The sequence below is a fragment of the Sceloporus occidentalis genome, unplaced genomic scaffold, assembly GCF_023333645.1.
Source record: "Sceloporus occidentalis isolate IW3139 unplaced genomic scaffold, rSceOcc1.0.p SCAF_416, whole genome shotgun sequence".
NCBI lineage: Eukaryota > Metazoa > Chordata > Lepidosauria > Squamata > Phrynosomatidae > Sceloporus > Sceloporus occidentalis.
Window position 1 is genome coordinate 322,523 of NW_028317396.1, and position 17,812 is coordinate 340,334.

Sequence of the window (17,812 nt, forward strand, 5' to 3'; positions counted from 1 at the left end):
CCAGCAGCACCATCCCCGGCGTACATCATCCAGAGCATTGCGCATGTGCAGGCCAGAAAGCTGCCACCATGCAGTATAGCGCTAGCGTTATAATTATACCATATTTTACCTGTAACCCGGACTCCGCACATGGGCTCACAGGCCATTATTTTATGGGATACACTATCACAGCTCCCTACATACACATTACAGACCCCCACGAACATTCTGAACGGCCTCATTAGAGGGACAACAGGATTTGAGTCCCAATGCAGGATGGGGCCACTTGGGATGTATTCAGAATATTTTTTTTTTTTTAGGAGAGACCTAAACAGGGACAGCTGGGGGTTAGAAATCCATGTCACACAATGCACTGTGTAAAAAAAATAAATAAATAAATAGTATACAAAATGTGCCACAAGAACACGAGCCTCCTCACCTATTACGAGAGCTGCAGCGCCACAACCAACATGGCACGAGCAGCGTTCTATTCTCTTACATCACATCCTGTTCTATCACGTGGATCCCGGACTGCGGATTCCGTAGGTCCAACTTGAAATACTTTCCCCAGACAACAGTGGCTGCAAGAGAAAGGTTCCTCCTGTCCCGCTGTCACCATGGAGACTGAACGCTGCGGCGCGGAGCCCTTGTGGATCTCGGAGGTGCTCAGGGCCCTAACCGGAGCCGTGCAGAGCTCAGTGGCGCCTCCTATCGTCTGGTTCAAAGAAAACAGCCAACGGAATTTGAAGAGCCGGGACTTTCTGGTGCCCAGGGGAGCGCTGCAGAAAATCTTCCCAGATGGAGAGGTGGAGAACATGGAGTGGGGCAGCTGGGGGTGATAAGGATGGGGATAAGGATGGGGATAAGGATGGGGATAAGGATGGGGATAAGGATGGTATGGTGGCAAACAAGGGCTTTTAACGAGGATAGTAAACAATAAGGCACTCCCTTCAACTAATGAGCGTTCATTGCTCTGTCCCTTAAAGGGTAAACCCAGGCTGCATGCCACAAACTGTTATTATATATATTAGTAATATTACCCTTTATTAACCCTTTACATGATGAAACTGTCATTTAGTGTCCCAACTGATTTGGCAGCTGCACTTAACCTGTCTCAACAATTTGTTGGGGAAATTTAAATATATATATATATAATATTCCACTTTGGTACCTCTGTGGGGTTTAAGATGCACACATATATATATATATATACATTTCTATACTCACATATCTATAAGTACATAACGCCAGCAATCTAGTATTTCGGTCTTTGTTTTTAGTTATTAAGTCATAACTATTCTCCGGGGCATTCTGGTTCATGCGAGCTCCTCTGCGTAAATGCTTATAAGGCTGATTAACCTTTGATCCCCTTCGTTCCTAGGTTCCTGAAGACCTTATACACAAGTTGTCATCACTTTGTGCTCCAGGAGTTCCCCCGATCCAAAGCTGTCGGCAGACGGAAGCCGGGCTCGTCATTCAGTTGGACCGGCCGGCTGTTTTCCAGCGTGTGCTCTCAGACTTTTATCCGTATCTGAAAGCTGTTCCTTCGGCCTCAGACAGCGGGCACAATGTGGTTATACTGAACTGCGTCCCTCTGCATTGCTGTGAGGGTCTGGACGCACTCAAACTAAGCCACTTAAGAGCTGTTTTGGTTACAGATCACCTGGCAGAGGTGCTCAGATTAAAAGGGTGGGTGAATTTCCAGCCTGCTGCATCATATTTACAATTTTACTGGTAGAAAAGTAATCAGAAATTAATAATAATAATAAATAATAATAGTAGTAATAATTCCTGCTCTCAATATGTATTTAGATATCAAGAATAGGACGCCAGGTTTAAAACGGGGGAACCGGTCTTTACTTATCTCCAACTAAAGCATCATTTAAATATCATTTTTTTATTGTGTCTACCTTCTTTCAGAAAACAAGTCCATCTGATCCCTGCGGTGCAGAATACAGAACTCAAAGTCTTCTTGCAGCAGCTAGGGGTCTCCTGGCCCTCTGTATTGGAAGCACCTCCAGCGGAGGAGACGGTTTCATCTTTCCAACAGCGCCTGAAGCCATATATTCACATAGGAGACAGCGATGACAATCATCGTCTACCCCGGGATGGGCCGCTGCCCCCAGATTTTCTCAGCGTCCGGTTAAAACCCTTTGCAGAGGAGCGGAAGCTGTGTCTGGAGGGATACGACCCAAACCTGGATGTTTTTCTCGGTAAACCATTCAGCCTGAAAGTTTGTAAATATAAGGATAATCAGATATCAACAGTACAATAACAAGAGTATGGATCACACTATGGATCATTCCTTTTTGCTATTGTACAATCGACTTTGTATTGTTCTTCTTATGTGCATAAGTGAGTTTTTGACATTATTACTAATATATTAAGGATTTTGTAACTGTGACCTAGTGCTTTATAAGTGAATGGGCAGGTCTCGAGTCACGGAGCTGGTTACTTGTTGTTACATCATTTCCATATGTATTTGTACGTCTCATCATAATACTGTTGAATCTTTAAAGCTTTTCACACAGGTTGTGTGTTTGTTTTTGTTTTAGTGAGTAAGGGGGACTTGGCACACGTGGCAAACGTGCAAAGATCTGTCCAAAGAAACCTGGTAAGTGTTATGACAAAACTCACTCATCCTGCCATTACTAAGCAGAACGCTATCCTATTATATGGAGCTCCTGCATTAATAATATGACCGAGTAAGACCATCCGTCCCATTGTATAAAAAGTCGGGGGAGGGGGTGTTGTAACGTGCAGTATTTGGAGGTCTGGTGATTTTTCCAGGATCTTTCTAACCATCTTTGCCCTTTAGTTATCCTGATGATCCCCCGCTTTTCCGTTCTGTGAGCAGGACAAAGGACCCTGCGCTGTGATACATGTGGTGAGCTGCGAGGAGGAGTTCCACCAGCAGAAGCTGGATCTGCTCTGGAGGATGGTGGATCCAGGAGCCAATTCAGTCTTACAGGTTCTTAATAAAGCTGAACTGGATTTAAACATTTTTAACTATTTGGACCCGGCTGTTGTCCTTTTATATTGACTCATTCTCTTGCTCACTGTAGGAGTTACTAATCTCATAAGAGACGCAAAGTAAAAACACGTGCAGAATTCTATTTCTCCTTTCGCCATGGCACAAATTGCTAATTGTTTGCTTTATTGCTAGTATTTTTAGCAATATTGTTTTAATCTCTTGCAGAAACATCTCATTTGTGGGCCGGTGAAAGTCTTGAACCCATCGACTCCGGTCAGCTGCTCCCAGTACTTCCAGTAAGAGCTGCTGTTCGTTGTAACTGGATTCTGTTTCTAGTAATGGAAAAGATACCAATTTAAAGATTTAGGATTAGTTGTAGATCTAGTTGTCTTATTCAGAAACTACCACAAATTTAGCATGAATAACAGGAACATTCTTTATTTTTTTCTCTCCACGCAGTCTCCGAAAGTCACAGATGCGTGAAGCCTCCGTCATGAAGTACGGCGAGAGTGTTCAAGGTTTGAAGTTTCGTGGTTGCTGTTTATTTAAATAGAAATGTGCAGGAATGGCGGGAGTTCATTTTTTTCTTGTACCAGCCAGAAGTAACGGATCTGCTTTACGTCCAGGTAGCAGCTGGGAAGAAATTATCAACTCTTTAACGGCGGCAGCCATCCGGTTTGAGATGATGTCTACACCTCACCGCAGCCAGGTAGTCCTCGAAGCAATATTATTCAGCAGATAGAGGCTGCCACACGGAAATAAGACTTTAACGTGTTATCGGAAGTAGCTCTGGTTTATATGAAGTGTTCATTTCAGGTGTCTCTGGACTTAGAAGATGCCAGCATCACTACCAAAGGAACAAAGAGTGGGGCTTTCGTGATGTATAATTGTGCTCGCCTGGCCACCATGTTTGAAAGCTACAACAGTGCAGTGACTAAAGGTACTGAGACATCCCTGCTGTATTATTATTATTATTACTAAATGGAACTAGAGCTTTAAAAACAAAGGTTATGTGATCTGTATTCATCAGGCTTGTATCCAGAATTTCCCCTATCGGCAGAACTAAGCTACAACACGTTAACTGAGGAGGTAAAATACCTTTGCTTATTTTCAAAGCCATATACCCAATTTGTAACGGCGTATACTACGGTCTACTGTTACAGTGTTTTATTTATCTCGAAATACTATGTCTTTAATAGGCAAGTTTTCACCTTTTCTCCTTTCATTACACCTCGTATCATTCTCTGTCTAAATCTTCAGCGTTTGGAGATTCAGAGAGAGAGCGAGGGCAAGATAAAGCTCATGGCGTCAGATCGTATTCTCTCTCACATAGACAAAGCTTGCTAACACTTTCTGTACCCTCACATAGGGAGAATGGCTTTTGCTGTTTAATTATATCATGACTTTCCCAGAGGTCCTGTCTCATTCTGCAAAAATATCACTAAAGTCGCCTGGGATCCGGGTCACGGCAAACACAGAGACGGTAAGACAGGATTTTGGGATGTCTGTGATTGAAATACTTTGCCGCCACCACGTGGGATTAACCAATTCTGCTAGGGTACTACACGCAGCAATCTCACAATTATATATATATATATAATTAATGGTGTTGTTAATAGTATAACAGCCAACAGCATATGAATTATAACAAAAGTTTCCTGTACCCTCGTAGCTTTGTGACATTAAATGACCAAGAATGAAATCTCCAGATACAATAATACGTGGCGGAGCTGGCATTTAATAAAAAAAACCTGAAAAAAATAAAATAATGATACAGGGCAGAGAGGACTCTTTTGATTTTATGTTTTAATGATTTTATATGCCCTAAACTGTATACTTCGCATACCCACTTAAATACATGTTTTGTGACTTACTGTTAATCGGATCCTTTTAGGTTTGCAAATTCCTTGTGAACCTCAGCATGGATTTTAGTTCTTATTATAACAGAGTGCACATTCTCGGGGTAAGTACATCGGGAAAAACACATCCCACCCGCCTCTTTCCTTTTACTAAGTATAAATTGCCTCCCAAAGTGAGTACCTGTTGGAGTGACTGCAGCCGTGTCTTTATACACGCCGTCAGGAGCCATACTTAGTCATACTAATTATATGGTGTAAACCGAGTCGGTCTTTATGACATCTAAAAATAAAAACTATAGAAGATTTTGACTTGTTTTATCAAATAGACCCCTTTGTGAATGTGTCCCCCTGTTAACCATCATGCTATTTGCTTTAACCCTCAGGAGCCCCTGCCGCATCTCTTCCGACAGATGTTTGCCCGGCTGCAGCTGATGAGGGCCGTTGAGAGTGTTCTGCATTCAGCCCTGGGCACCCTGCATATCCTACCCCTAACACAGATTTAACACGGGGGTCCCGGAGGTGGGGCAGTTTGGGTGCATGTGATGCATGCCAATTACTAAACAATGCAAGACAAGAAGCTGCCTTCAAAGCAACGGGGACATTTATGTTTACATTTTGTGCCAAAGAGAATGTGCAGCCTGAAAGCCGTCAGTACGAAGCGACGCGCTCCTAGACCCACTGACGGGTGGCCATAATATTGTTTTTAAGTCGTCCCCCCCCCCCCCAGTTTGTTGCTTGCACTGAATGGGTTAAATACTTTATGGTTATCAGCGTTTCATTCACATGCCCACTTAGAGAACTAGAAGGAAAGTTTTAACGTTCAGTTAGTTGTTTAGAGACCTGCAAGCAGAAAACACATTGTTTGGGGGGGTGTTTGTTTATCTCTCCTGTGCGCAATGCGCAGGTTCTGTGTTAAGGGAGCAGATTTTATTGGTATTGGAGGCTCGCGTAAAAATGAGTAAATAAATGCATTTGTTCGGAAAATGTATAGTCTTGTTGTTGCTGCGGGTCTGACACCGGGCTCTAATTATAAGGAACTGGTCCAGAGCAAAGTTGTTATGTGGAGTAGTTACCATGGAAACCAATGGAATGTTACTGCTGATTCCGCCATACCCAGGATTGCTGTTTTACAGCATAAGCCTTACAGCGGCATTCCCAAAAAGCGGTCGCCATTAGAGTAGCTTCATCGTTATATGTATCATCCGCTGGCGCTGGAGACGCTGCTGGGGACTCTGATGCTCAGGGAGTTCAAAAAAGGAAAAGCTAAAATTGCGGCTGAAGCTGAGATCGGTCGGCGCCGGCACCGGGGGTAACTTAGTGCCGTAGAGTTTATTCAGGGTACGTCTCTTGGCCGCTCTGATTCTACTCCGCTGTTTAGTTTGGCTACTATTTTTCCCGTGTGGCTGGAGATACTCCGGCGGGGGGGTCCGAGAAATGCATCTGTCCTGGTTTGGAATATCCGACGCATTTCTAAGGTTCTTGGGCTGATCAACTATTTTCTCTGAACATCTCGAAAGAGAGGCGATGCTGCGCAGGAGAGATGTCAGGGAGCATTCGGAAGGCGAAGGCTTCACCCACGGAGTCACCTCGGCCGGTGGTAACGGTTGGGACTTTAGGTGGTCCTGTTTCTGGAAAGGCTTCGGTGCCGGGGTGCAATATGTGAACTTGCTCATATTCCTGGTTTTTACACCTAAAGTAAAAAGAACAGTAAGACCTCACAAATGGGCTTGGAAATGGTTAACATTATAAAACATAAACTTCATATATCAGGGACTATATATATATATATATATATATATATATATATATATATATAACCACGCCGCCTGATCTTCCTGCAGCCATCTATTGGCAATTACTGCAGTCATCATATACAATGATCCGTAACAACCTTTCGAAATTAATAATGGACCCCGAACGTACGTACAGATTACTTTCTGAATAAAGCACAACCTATCGGCCCGCCAAATGAATTAACGTTGCATAAAATGTGTTCGTTATTAGAAGGCGTTAGTCTCCCCGTTGCATTGGAAATATTACAATAATAGGTGTGTGTTCCGCGTCCTTCTGTTACGTTAGTTGAAGGTTGTGTTTCATGGACGTGTAAGAGCTGCTGTAGAGACGCCGGCGACGTGTAATTTGACCGGCCCCGTAACGCGTTGGGATTTAATGTGACAAGCAGCAGAACGTGCCAGATTTTGCGGAGACAAAGCTTTGTGCTCAGACCTCTGATTAGGCGGGAAGGACACCGTCCTTTTCATCACCCCGGCTTAATATTCAGGAACGTTGGCACCGATAAGGCTTTTCTCATGTGAGGCAGGTGTGAGATTACAGTCGGGGGCGGTTGGCACAGCCTCAAAGGATTTGCCTCCATCGGGGCAGTCGGGCAGCCCCTGGGCGGACCCTGATTATGCTTATCAATGATATATCCCAAATTCTCTGGATAAGATTACAGACCCCAAACACCTGCTACGAGTTAGCGGCATCCCGTTTCCCAATGGAAAAGTTACTTAGACTTACATCAGCCCATCCAACACCATATGCTCGCCCGTCCACCCGCCACTTACCTGCTCGCCGCTCACCTGGACTCCTCCCCATTACACTTTTGATTGGCGGTAATTGTGATCCGTCTTCCTTCTGATCCGTTGGTTCATTGACTGAACCTTTTGGGCATCTGGAGCCAGCTGTTACCTGGGACCAACAATAAAGAAACAACACAATGGGCTGGCATTAATTACGGCTTTTACATCGTTTATACACAAAGCCCAGTTACACGAGCCAACGCCGCTATGTGACAAGCTGATACCAGCAACGTCCCCAAAAGCTGCCTCGTGTGGCAAACAGCAGGCAGCCCGTGGCATAGATGGGACCTTAAATATATTCTCTCAATTGATCTGGGTGAAAAAAAAGCATTTTCCCTTAATAAGCACAAGCCACAGAAAATAAATGTATCGTGTACAGAGAATCACGTTAATGTTTAATGTGTCTTTAACTTTAATCATTATGTATTTTTCCAAGAGTTTTTTATATGTTTATATTAAACAGGAATGGTTTTACAATACTCTGACCAGGATCTCCCAGTGCTTTAAAAGGTCCGCTCCACACTATTTACATGTTACATGCGTGTTGGAGTCCATTGTGCATGGAATGCAGTTCATTGTGCAACACCTCATACATGGTGCTGACCTCTAGATGGCGCAATTACTCAATTTCTTAGCATTTTATTATCAAGCATACTTTCCTAACATAGCTTCAGACTGCAACGCACATGGCTTATTACGTAATATACGCGTTATCAATTGGTTTAATTAATAAACCCCTTAATTCCGTCCCTTCATAGGGAAGGGACATTATAGATTGTATAAGCAGGTTTCGTACACGTATCACCCATCTACAAAAAAACACAATCCTTTAAGTGTCCGCTTTTGCTTCACAAGATAAATGACATTTTATATAACGAAGGAATTATTTTTTTATTATTTTATATTATTTGGAATATCGTTCATAACATTGCATTCAGTTAAAAACGTGTTACGCTTACAGGAGGAATAGCACCCTGCCATGCCTGCTGTCTAATACACTTGTCCTTAATCACGATGCACACAGCCAACGTTCCCATTATTCTGCATTAGACCAAGTGATTTCCCTGGTCGCTCACCTCTTCTGGACGGCTGTTGGGGCGGCACGGATTGGGCCCCCATGCTATCCAGGACACCGTCGGGCTCCCTGGCGCCTGTAGCTTTCCAGCCGGTCTCGGTGCTGATAGAACCTCTTTCCTACCTTTAGAAGGCGACGACCCAGCCACCTTCCTTTCGGTCTCTTTGCTGACACTGGCATTATCCATGCTGGGTCCTCCTAGGATTTGCTGTATATATCATGCGATGTCCCCAAGGGTGTTTTAGTAAAGCAGGGGCCACTTTAAGTGCAGTCGCCACCAATACATCTACCGAGTTCTCCAGCGTCTCCAACAAGGACAACCTCCGTCAAGGCGATATGAAGTTTGCTATCCAAGTTCAGCTTGAGATGAGTGCTACCAATTCCCCCGACTACACAAAGACTAGAGAACATTGGAGTTTAATATTTAATGGGCGTCTTTGGATATGGAGTGAGAAGTATTTAATTATTCAGGTCATGCCGGCATGCCACATTTGTCTTCATGATAAAACTTGTCAAGAGACCAACAGACAATCAATGGAGCCAAGAGGATAACTTTTCAGGTGAACGTGCAAGGAGGTCAACGGTGATAAAAAGGTCAAAAGATCTCAATCGACACTTACAGCGTTCAACAGACGTCCTTCCCCACAACGCCAATTATTTAAAAGAGAGGATTCTGTTGTATTTATGTATATTTTTATTTAAAGGGACTGCTAGATTGTGATAATCCGTCAAAACAATGAAATTATAAATGGGCGTTAACTGTTTCACTTCTGCAATATGTGCTGCTGGTCGTAGAATGGATGATTTCCAATCCCTGACCGCATAGAACATACAGGTGTCCCTTCTCTCCTTCATTCATCCAGCAGTCCAGTTCGGACACGTCCGGCACGTGACAGAATTTGGTGCGCAGGTGCCGAAGGTTTTTGGCCCCAATTGCCCAGAGATTTAGACGTTGGTCCACGGACGCCGACACCAACAGGTCGTCCCGTAGTATCCGTAGCCCGGTTACGTGGGCTGAATGAGCGTCGGGGATGGAAAACGTTTGCAGGAGTTGGATACACGGTTTGCTGTCCACATCGGAAGTTTGGTCCACGCTTAGAAGGCATACGTGGATGGAGTTGTCGTCTCCGCCGCTGGCCATCACATGATGTCCACGTTTGGTTTCACGAATGTGGAGGCTGTTGATGCCGCACTGGTGAGCGGAGACGGTGAAGCTCGGAGACCTCAGATCTGCAGAGATCAAATAAAGGGTAATACAGTGAGGGTATTAAACATGCATGGGGTAGGGCATACGGCTCCTGAATCTAAGACGAGACCAACGACTGATTAAGGTTTAAGTCTTTATAGCAGGAGAAACGGGCGACTAGACGGGGGCCGGATGGGGCCGATCTGCCGGCAGGTTCTGTTTCTATATAAAATGCTTACCCTACACCATTTCTGGCAAAGAGGGGCTGATGGTCACAAATAGTCAGAAACTGTTCAACTCAAGTAATCCCAGGGATCTAACCAGAGTTTTAGGATTTTTATAATGAATGGGTGATCAAGCATTCTGCATACCCGTGATGGGGGGGGGGAATCACTCAGTGCTTAATAAATCTATAATGAGTCTGATTAAAAGTGTATTATCCACTTCAAGTGAACTGTATCACCTTCATGTTCTAGAGCGCTCGCGAGGACATTATGTGTATGTATCAGGATACAGAATTTCATAGTATGACAGCTGCAGTGAATTTAGTTTTTTATACAGTGAATTTGGGTTTTATACAGTGAATTTAGTTTTTTATATAGTGAATTTGGGTTTTATACAGTGAATTTATTTTTTTATACAGTGAATTTGGGTTTTATACAGTGAATTTAGTTTTTTATATAGTGAATTTGGGTTTTATACAGTGAATTTAGGTTTTATACAGTGAATTTAGTTTTTTATACAGTGAATTTGGGTTTTATACAGTGAATTTGGGTTTTTATACAGTGAATTTATTTTTTTTATACAGTGAATTTATTTTTTTTATACAGTGAATTTGGGTTTTTATACAGTGAATTTGGGTTTTTATATTGGCCAAATGCTGGTCCGCACTTTGGTTGATTGACGACCCAGAGAAACACCCTAGCACTCATCTTCATCATGTCGCCTACAGACGTGAAAGTGATAAATAAACACAATAGATAATAGAATATGGGGATTAAAGCAGGGCTACAAACTACTTTCTGGAACGAGTCTCACCTACAGGCTGAAAATCCTCGGGCTCGGATTCAAGCACTTTTAGGACCTCGTTCATGGTGCCGGTGATATCCCAGAATGCAATGCGTCCGTCAGTAGCTGCACTGCAAAGCAAAACCCTGAGAAGATTGGGGGGAAAATTAAGAGTGAAAATAGAGAATAAAGAAAAAAAACAATACGTTTCAGGGATAAGACGATGCTAAAAAATGTTATAAAAAAAAGGGTGATTATGTGTCAAAAGTCCTAAATGATCAGCCAATTTTAGTAATTTCTAATAAAATCGGGGCTATTTAAGTCAATATTTTTAGATTGCCATTGAAAAGTTTCCTACGAGCTCACCTCTGCTGATCGGAGTGTTTTTTAACAAGTTTTTCTACTTTCAGGACACATCGCTGGTGGTAAAAGGACTCGGCGGCCAGCATCAGCCGCCGGGTGTTTTCACACATCACGAAAAACCTAAAAACAAAAAAAAAAGTGGGAATTAAAAGATTTGCTTCCTCATTTCAGGTGTACAGGGCAACAAATAAATAAAAAAAACAGATATCTGGGCCAATCTAGAGTAACCCCATCAGCCTTTCTTCTAGGACATGTATGTGTTGGAGATATAAAATGATTCCTTGCAGTATGTGGGGGGTATAACTGGTTAACATACCCCTTTCTGTGACTTTATGCACCCAGAATACTACAGAGGGCAACAAACATGGTGCTTAGTCCTTCTAGAAATGTCTTCTGGTGCCATTTGCCTTACGCTATTCTGAATTTAGGAGCCGGTGAACAGGGACGACCTTAAATTATTCTTAAATCAGAATGGATTACGAATGGGTTATAAAACCCTGGATTCATAGGGATCAGTTTATGACAGATAAACAACGGTTCAAAAACTAGTATTTGTTTACGCCGCTCTGGGAATATTCGAGATAATATTCTAGGTAAATTTACATATCTATGTTTATAGAACGAACCAGAACACTATAGACCTGATTTACCCCCAACTTGATTTTATCTACACTAGCAATATCTGCTGAATCCATGCAAAGATCTCTTCCCAACGTGACTCCATCTTGTGAATAATGCTATATTTTTTAGAATTTCGGGTTCTTTGACTTTCTCGCTTTGCCTGGGATCTCTTCTTGAAGCTCCTGCCCAAAACACAGCTCGTCTACCTTTTCCTTTGCTGCGTGTGAAGGTTCATTGGGGGCAAGCGTTTATAGATTATTCACTACAGTCTACGTACCTCACCGATCCGTCACTGCACGCAGCCGCCAGAAACACGTACGGGGATCCCGTCCTACAGCTACCGTAGCTTTCCTCCGTGATCGCCACAACAGACATGTATCTAGGGTGGTTGGAGAATGATAGGGATATTTATAATCAGCACAGGGGTGAATGGGTGCATCTCTATAATATATATATATATATATATATATATTATATATAATATATATTTTATAAAATACACTATATAGCAGGTGGGTAGAAATATTTTCTTAAAGGCGTAAAGGTTACGGGACATATTAACTGGAGGACATTATTGCTGGTCTATGAAACCCGGGTTGTTCTACAGAGTCTTCCCCGACGCTCGCTGACTGCTTCGTAGAATGGCATATCTGGTGAGACTCTTATCTACCTCGTTTCTGGGTCCATCTTTAGCGTTCTGTGCTTGTTCTTCATTCTGTCCCAGTGTTCGTCCAGTCTGTGAGAGGCGAGATGGATCACGTGGCACGAAAGGTTAGCTTCACCCCTCTTTTGTGACAATTGTACTCGGTAACACTCCACTTGAGCCCTTCCACCTGCGGTGAACAGTACGGCCGAGAAGCCACAGTCTCCGTGTTGAAGATGGCTGGTAGCCCCTAAAGCTAGTGTTTTCACACTGGATAAGTGATCGCTAAGGTTGGCAAGTTGTTGGACATGTTTAGAGAGCTCATTAAAAGCAAATATGTTAACCGTGGTGTCTTCGCTGCTCGTGATGAGTATGTGAACGGATTCATTGTTTGAAGCCTTGACCGTCCCTGCATATCGCACACAAGTGAATTCTCTACCGTGCATTGGCTCCTTTAATACGCTGCGGGGTCTTTCCGTTGGGTGGCTTTGATAGACAAATATGTCACCCGACTTGATATACGCAAATAGAGCAGAGTCCTCTTCATCTACGTAACTCCACGACCTGTGTCCTCCTCCGCAGGGAACACAGTGGACTTTCTCGTTGGTCCTCATGCTCCAAACCACAAAGTTGGTGGCGTGGAAGCCCAGAACCAGCAAATTGCCATCTGTAGCGAAGGAAAGGCGTTCTATCCATTCCATCCCCTTGCAGGATTTTTGCTTGCGTAACATGATCAGCTGACCTCCCGCCACCTTTAACTGACGGTAAAGTCCGTCCCGACCGGTGCTATACACAAAGCCATCGTGGCAACTCAGGGACGTAACTCCTAACTTCCCATGAACTCCAAACAGGATGGAAACTGGAGCCGTGTTGGAATTGGGCACAGAATGGCTATGAGAGCCTTCTTCAGTTTCAGAATCTACGCAATCGCTCCCTAAATCGATACATTTTGTTGAGTTATCCTCATCATGGTGAATCGAATCAACCCGTGTAGAAAACAGCATTAAGGATCCTCTCCGGTCGCCGACCACAATAAAATCCTCTTGAGGCAGGAAAGCAACGCAAGTATGCCACCTCTGCTTACAAGCAGGTAAAAGAAAGCGTCCTTTCTCTACCGCATAACTGATATGCCCTGACACACACCCAACTTCAATCCAAACCATTATACCATCGGGACCCGAGGAAAAAAGACTGTAAGTGTCTGTATCCTGGAGGAGATGTGGCACCCAAGTGAGGCTATGAACCTTTCCCTGGTAGAGTTTAATGTTCTCGCAAGCATGTCCAGAACAAAGGGGGAAGACCTTAATACTGCCTGATATGTTGCCAATGGCACACATGGCACCACTAGGTGATTTACAGACCTCTAGGAGACTGTAAGATACGTAGTCCTCATCATCCAAAACAAAGCTCCACTCCTTGTTGACCAAGTCATGGGTATATATAGAACCTAGGTCTGTCATTACAACGAGAGAGCTGGTGTCCACCATCGCTATGGCCTTTGGGGACCCTGTACAGTGTGATGAACAAAAATTTAAAGCCCACAGGCTATTAGATTGAAACGACTGTCCTTTTGTTATTTGCCAGAGCCGGATACCAGAGTCTGCACCACCGGTAGCTACCAAGCCAACCTGATCTTTGACAGCAACAGCTCTGATGCCCCGACCTTTATGACCTTGAAAATTATGGACAATATCTCCGTTGTAGTCCCACACGATGCACGCAGAGTCTTCTCCTATGCTGACAACACGATCAGGGAGGAGTTTGACCGACCAAACTCGCGACTGGTGCCCATATAACACACGCAGACACTGGACCTTCTTATTGTCTACAGCAAGGTCTCCAACGTCCCAAATCCGGATGCTACGATCATCCGAGGCTGAAGCCAGGAAGCCTCTTCTTTTCTCATAGAAGATGCTAAATATGACGCCATCGTGCCCGCTTATCCTCTGCTTGGGTTCAACTCTTCCTTCCGCGTTAGAGTTATCAGCCGGGCACCATATGACCAGCTGGTTAAAAACGGTCCCCGACACCAACACCAATTCTTCCCAGCTTTCACCCCAGAAATGTGCGGAATACAAAATGCATTTCTCAGCGCAGTGGATCTCTTTCAGGACACTGCCATTCCCATAATCATAGAGAGCCACGGAATTGTGACCCAAGGCTAACCCAAGATAAGAGGTGCTTTCTGCATTGGCTCTGATCCACTGAACGTCCCATATCCAATCATGAAGTTCTCTTAGATCACCGACACGCAACAGGCCCAGGTCTTGATCATTAAAGATCAGTTGCAGAATAATTAGCCCCTTGCTTCCGAACACACAGAAGAGGGCATCTTTGTCTTGCGAAGAGGCATAACTACATAACTTTATACCATGGACGGCATAACCTTTCAGCACGTTCTGACAGATCTTCTTTGGGTTTCTGCGCGTTTCCTTCAGGCTGTACACAGTAACACAGGGCCCTTCACCTGCAATACAAGGATACACATTAGTCCATATCTTGTCATTCCAAAATTCTGTTAGTCCAATAAAAAAGGTATTATCACAAGATACTTGTTCCATCTGTTTATATATATATAAACAGTATATAGGAAGCTGTTGACAATGACATTAAAAAGGACCATCATCTCCAACTAGGCATTATTGGTAAAAATATTAGTATAATTTATTATCTGACACCTGATTGCAAACATATCTGTTCCCTGGTTGGCTTTTGGTGCATAACATTATGTGGGATAAATAATCTGTATTTAGATACCTGATCAAAAACGTTAAAACCGTCCCAATATCCTCCTGCCATAAGGACTACTCACCAGATAGGAGATAATCCCCAACAAACTCCAATGCTGTTATCGGAGCAACAAGCAGAACAGACTCCATGTCCACGGATCCTTTATTCACCCGTCATATAGAGAGGTTCCTAGCGAGAAGAACATATTCTGTCACTATTCTATCACCCTGAAAATAATAATGTGATAAAGAACAACGGATCTATTGCCTTTACACAAAATGACAACGTACATAATTAACATGGTTATTACTGAAATGAATTCCAATGCTTCTTCCAGTCTCAATACATTCAGTGCTAAAAGTATTACTTTTAGGTGTTCTAAAAAATGTTTGTTACATATTTTTATTTATATAGCACTACCAGGTACATTTAGTGCTTTACAGTTAAATAAGCGGCAAATATAATAAATGTAGCGTAGGATACGTTGGTAAGCCGTTGCAATGCTCAGCATGATGGGATTTGTAGCCTGCATGGTTTACAATGGCGGAGATTATGCCTGAGGGTTTAGCTTTATAAAATATATATTTTATTTAAATACATGATGTATAAAGGCTGTGCTATGATTTAGGGTGCAAAAGACCTTTACTGATAAAATATACAGCTATAAAAATGACATTATTTTGTTACTGACACTTAAAATTTGTTTGATTTTTGTAAATACATTGACACGGTAACAGATAACACAAACTACACATTACACTAAACAGGAAGTGATGAGCAGATCACAAAGGATTATAACTCGGTGCCAAAGCAATGATTTGGCGATTGATTATCTGTCCTGTCAGTTTATGGTAAGATGTTGCAGGCAATAAAGAGGTTAAAATTTTTGGGGGTGAATAATCGCAATCTTATAATTCAATACTCAGGGGATACCGTCAGCCATACCCTGCATGCTTGGGCACCCGGCACCCTCTCTCCCTGGCTTTACGGGAATACGGCTCGGCACTTCCCGGCACCCTGCACGTGCTTCCGCCAGGACTTCCGTCATAAGACGGCATGAGGTGGAGCACAGACATGGGGCGCATGCGTAGATCACACTGCGAGGCTCTTAAAGGGGCGAGATTTTTTATTAGATAAACTGGGAACTGGGAGGTGCAGATGGGGGCATAATCCGCAGACCACGGCTTTGGCACACGGAGGGTTAAATGATTGTTGGCATTGTTTGGCATTCGGACATTAACGTCTTCATTGCCAAAATACAGCTTCCCATCTTTAACCAATGGCTGTCTGGTGTGCTTTAAATCAGGGGTTTACTTAGACAGAGCTGTTTATTGATCAGATCTAGAGATTAAATGCAGGTTTTTGTTCCATTCAACAGCAGGAAATTTCAATCTGGCCCCTTCATAGACAGCTCCCAGATTTTGTGGGGATTTCATAACATGTCCAGAGGGCCAGCCTGCAGATTTGTGAGCTGTCCAGAGGGCCAACCTGCAGATTTGTGAGCTGTCCAGAGGGCCAACCTGCAGATTTGTGAGCTGTCCAGAGGGCCAACCTGCAGATTTGTGAGCTGTCCAGAAGGCCAGTATGTGGCCCAAAGCAGATGATCTTTCCACGACAAGTGAAGGCGTTCTAAATGTATCATACAGGACAAAATGGTCACAGGTCGAAGTGGAAAGTCTGGGTGAGATGATGGGACCTAAACTGGTGGCCGGAGTGAAGTCCTTGATGGAATCCAGAAGTGGGACCCTCGCTTAGTCTGCACTCCCCAGGTCTGTGACGGTTCGAACATCAAACGGTTTTAACATCAGAACCATGTTTCTTAGAATTCATATACTGTGAAAAAGTATAAGTTCCCCATGGGCTAGAAAGATCTCAAACCCTCAGTTTTTACCGCAGAAACATCACTCCTGGAGCACCAAGTATAAATATATACATATAGAAGGCATGTCATTCGCACTGGGCGGCGCTTAAGGCGAAGGTCCGATAACGTACAGTTTGACTTTTGTGGTAAAATCCCCAATGTAACTGAAAACTGGCGAGGTGATATGCGTTTAATATGATTGGCGCATGTGCCACTAAGAGGTGTGAGATCGCAGAGGTGAAAAGATGAGAAATACGGCTTTTGGCCATCGAGTAATGTGGATATATATATATATATATATATATATATATATAAAGCCGCTGTGACTACGTGATGATCAGTACTGCAGATCGTGTGTGTGAGACGGAGTGCCCTCATTTTAATGAGGCATATATACTAGTATATGTGTATGTATATACCGTATGTATGTGTGTATATATATATATATATATATATATATATATATACACAAATACTGTACACACACATATATTTCACTTCCTTATATCATGATGCCTAATATTGGCAGTGGCCGAATTCTGTCTAGCTCTGCATCTAAAAAGCCATAAAACACAATACATTGTTATCATTTAATACTGACGTACGCTACACATAATTAAATAATATTTTATTTTGCAGTCTTGTATAATGGATCCAACAAGTTCATAGATAAACAAATGTACAAAAATGCCATAAAGTGAAAAAAGTGCAAATAAATAACATCTTTCTTTGCAATATGATTTTGAACAAGTAACCTGATATGTGTAAACACAACAAAACAAACACTCAGTGGGACAGAAGTGCAAGTAAATCTTGTGGTTAGGGTTTAACACAACAAAATGATATTCAAGCTTATATTCTTACAATGCCTTCCCTGTTTGGCTTCACATTATATATATATATAGATAGATAGAGTCCAATACGGGATATA

At 43.0% G+C, this 17,812-nt stretch overlaps 1 protein-coding gene and 1 pseudogene across 1 annotated transcript; one reads left to right on the forward strand and one right to left on the reverse strand.

Annotated features, from left to right (window-relative positions):
• The first annotated feature begins 596 nt into the window (after positions 1 to 596).
• LOC149272816 (DALR anticodon-binding domain-containing protein 3-like) lies at positions 597 to 5,315 on the forward strand (annotated as a pseudogene).
• A 3,896-nt stretch (positions 5,316 to 9,211) lies between these two features.
• LOC149272817 (tRNA (34-2'-O)-methyltransferase regulator WDR6-like) lies at positions 9,212 to 15,169 on the reverse strand. Its single transcript, XM_089506693.1, has 6 exons — positions 15,103 to 15,169; positions 12,318 to 14,757; positions 11,925 to 12,026; positions 11,030 to 11,146; positions 10,694 to 10,809; positions 9,212 to 9,699 (listed from the first exon to the last, which is right to left on the reverse strand). The coding sequence occupies exons 1-6, from the start codon at positions 15,167 to 15,169 to the stop codon at positions 9,212 to 9,214; spliced, it is 3,330 nt and encodes a 1,109-aa protein (XP_089362819.1).
• Positions 15,170 to 17,812: the final 2,643 nt, after the last annotated feature.

Excerpts from the sequence above, each read along its gene's own strand:
- LOC149272817 (XM_089506693.1), bottom strand. The coding sequence starts at position 15,169 with ATGGAGTCTGTTCTGCTTGTTGCTCCGATAACAGCATTGGAGTTTGTT. Across the intron at positions 12,027-12,317 it reads AAGATGGACCCAGAAACGAG|ATACATGTCTGTTGTGGCGA; the intron begins GTAGATAAGAGT and ends CAACCACCCTAG. Across the intron at positions 9,700-10,693 it reads CGAGGATTTTCAGCCTGTAG|ATCTGAGGTCTCCGAGCTTC; the intron begins GTGAGACTCGTT and ends TGATCTCTGCAG.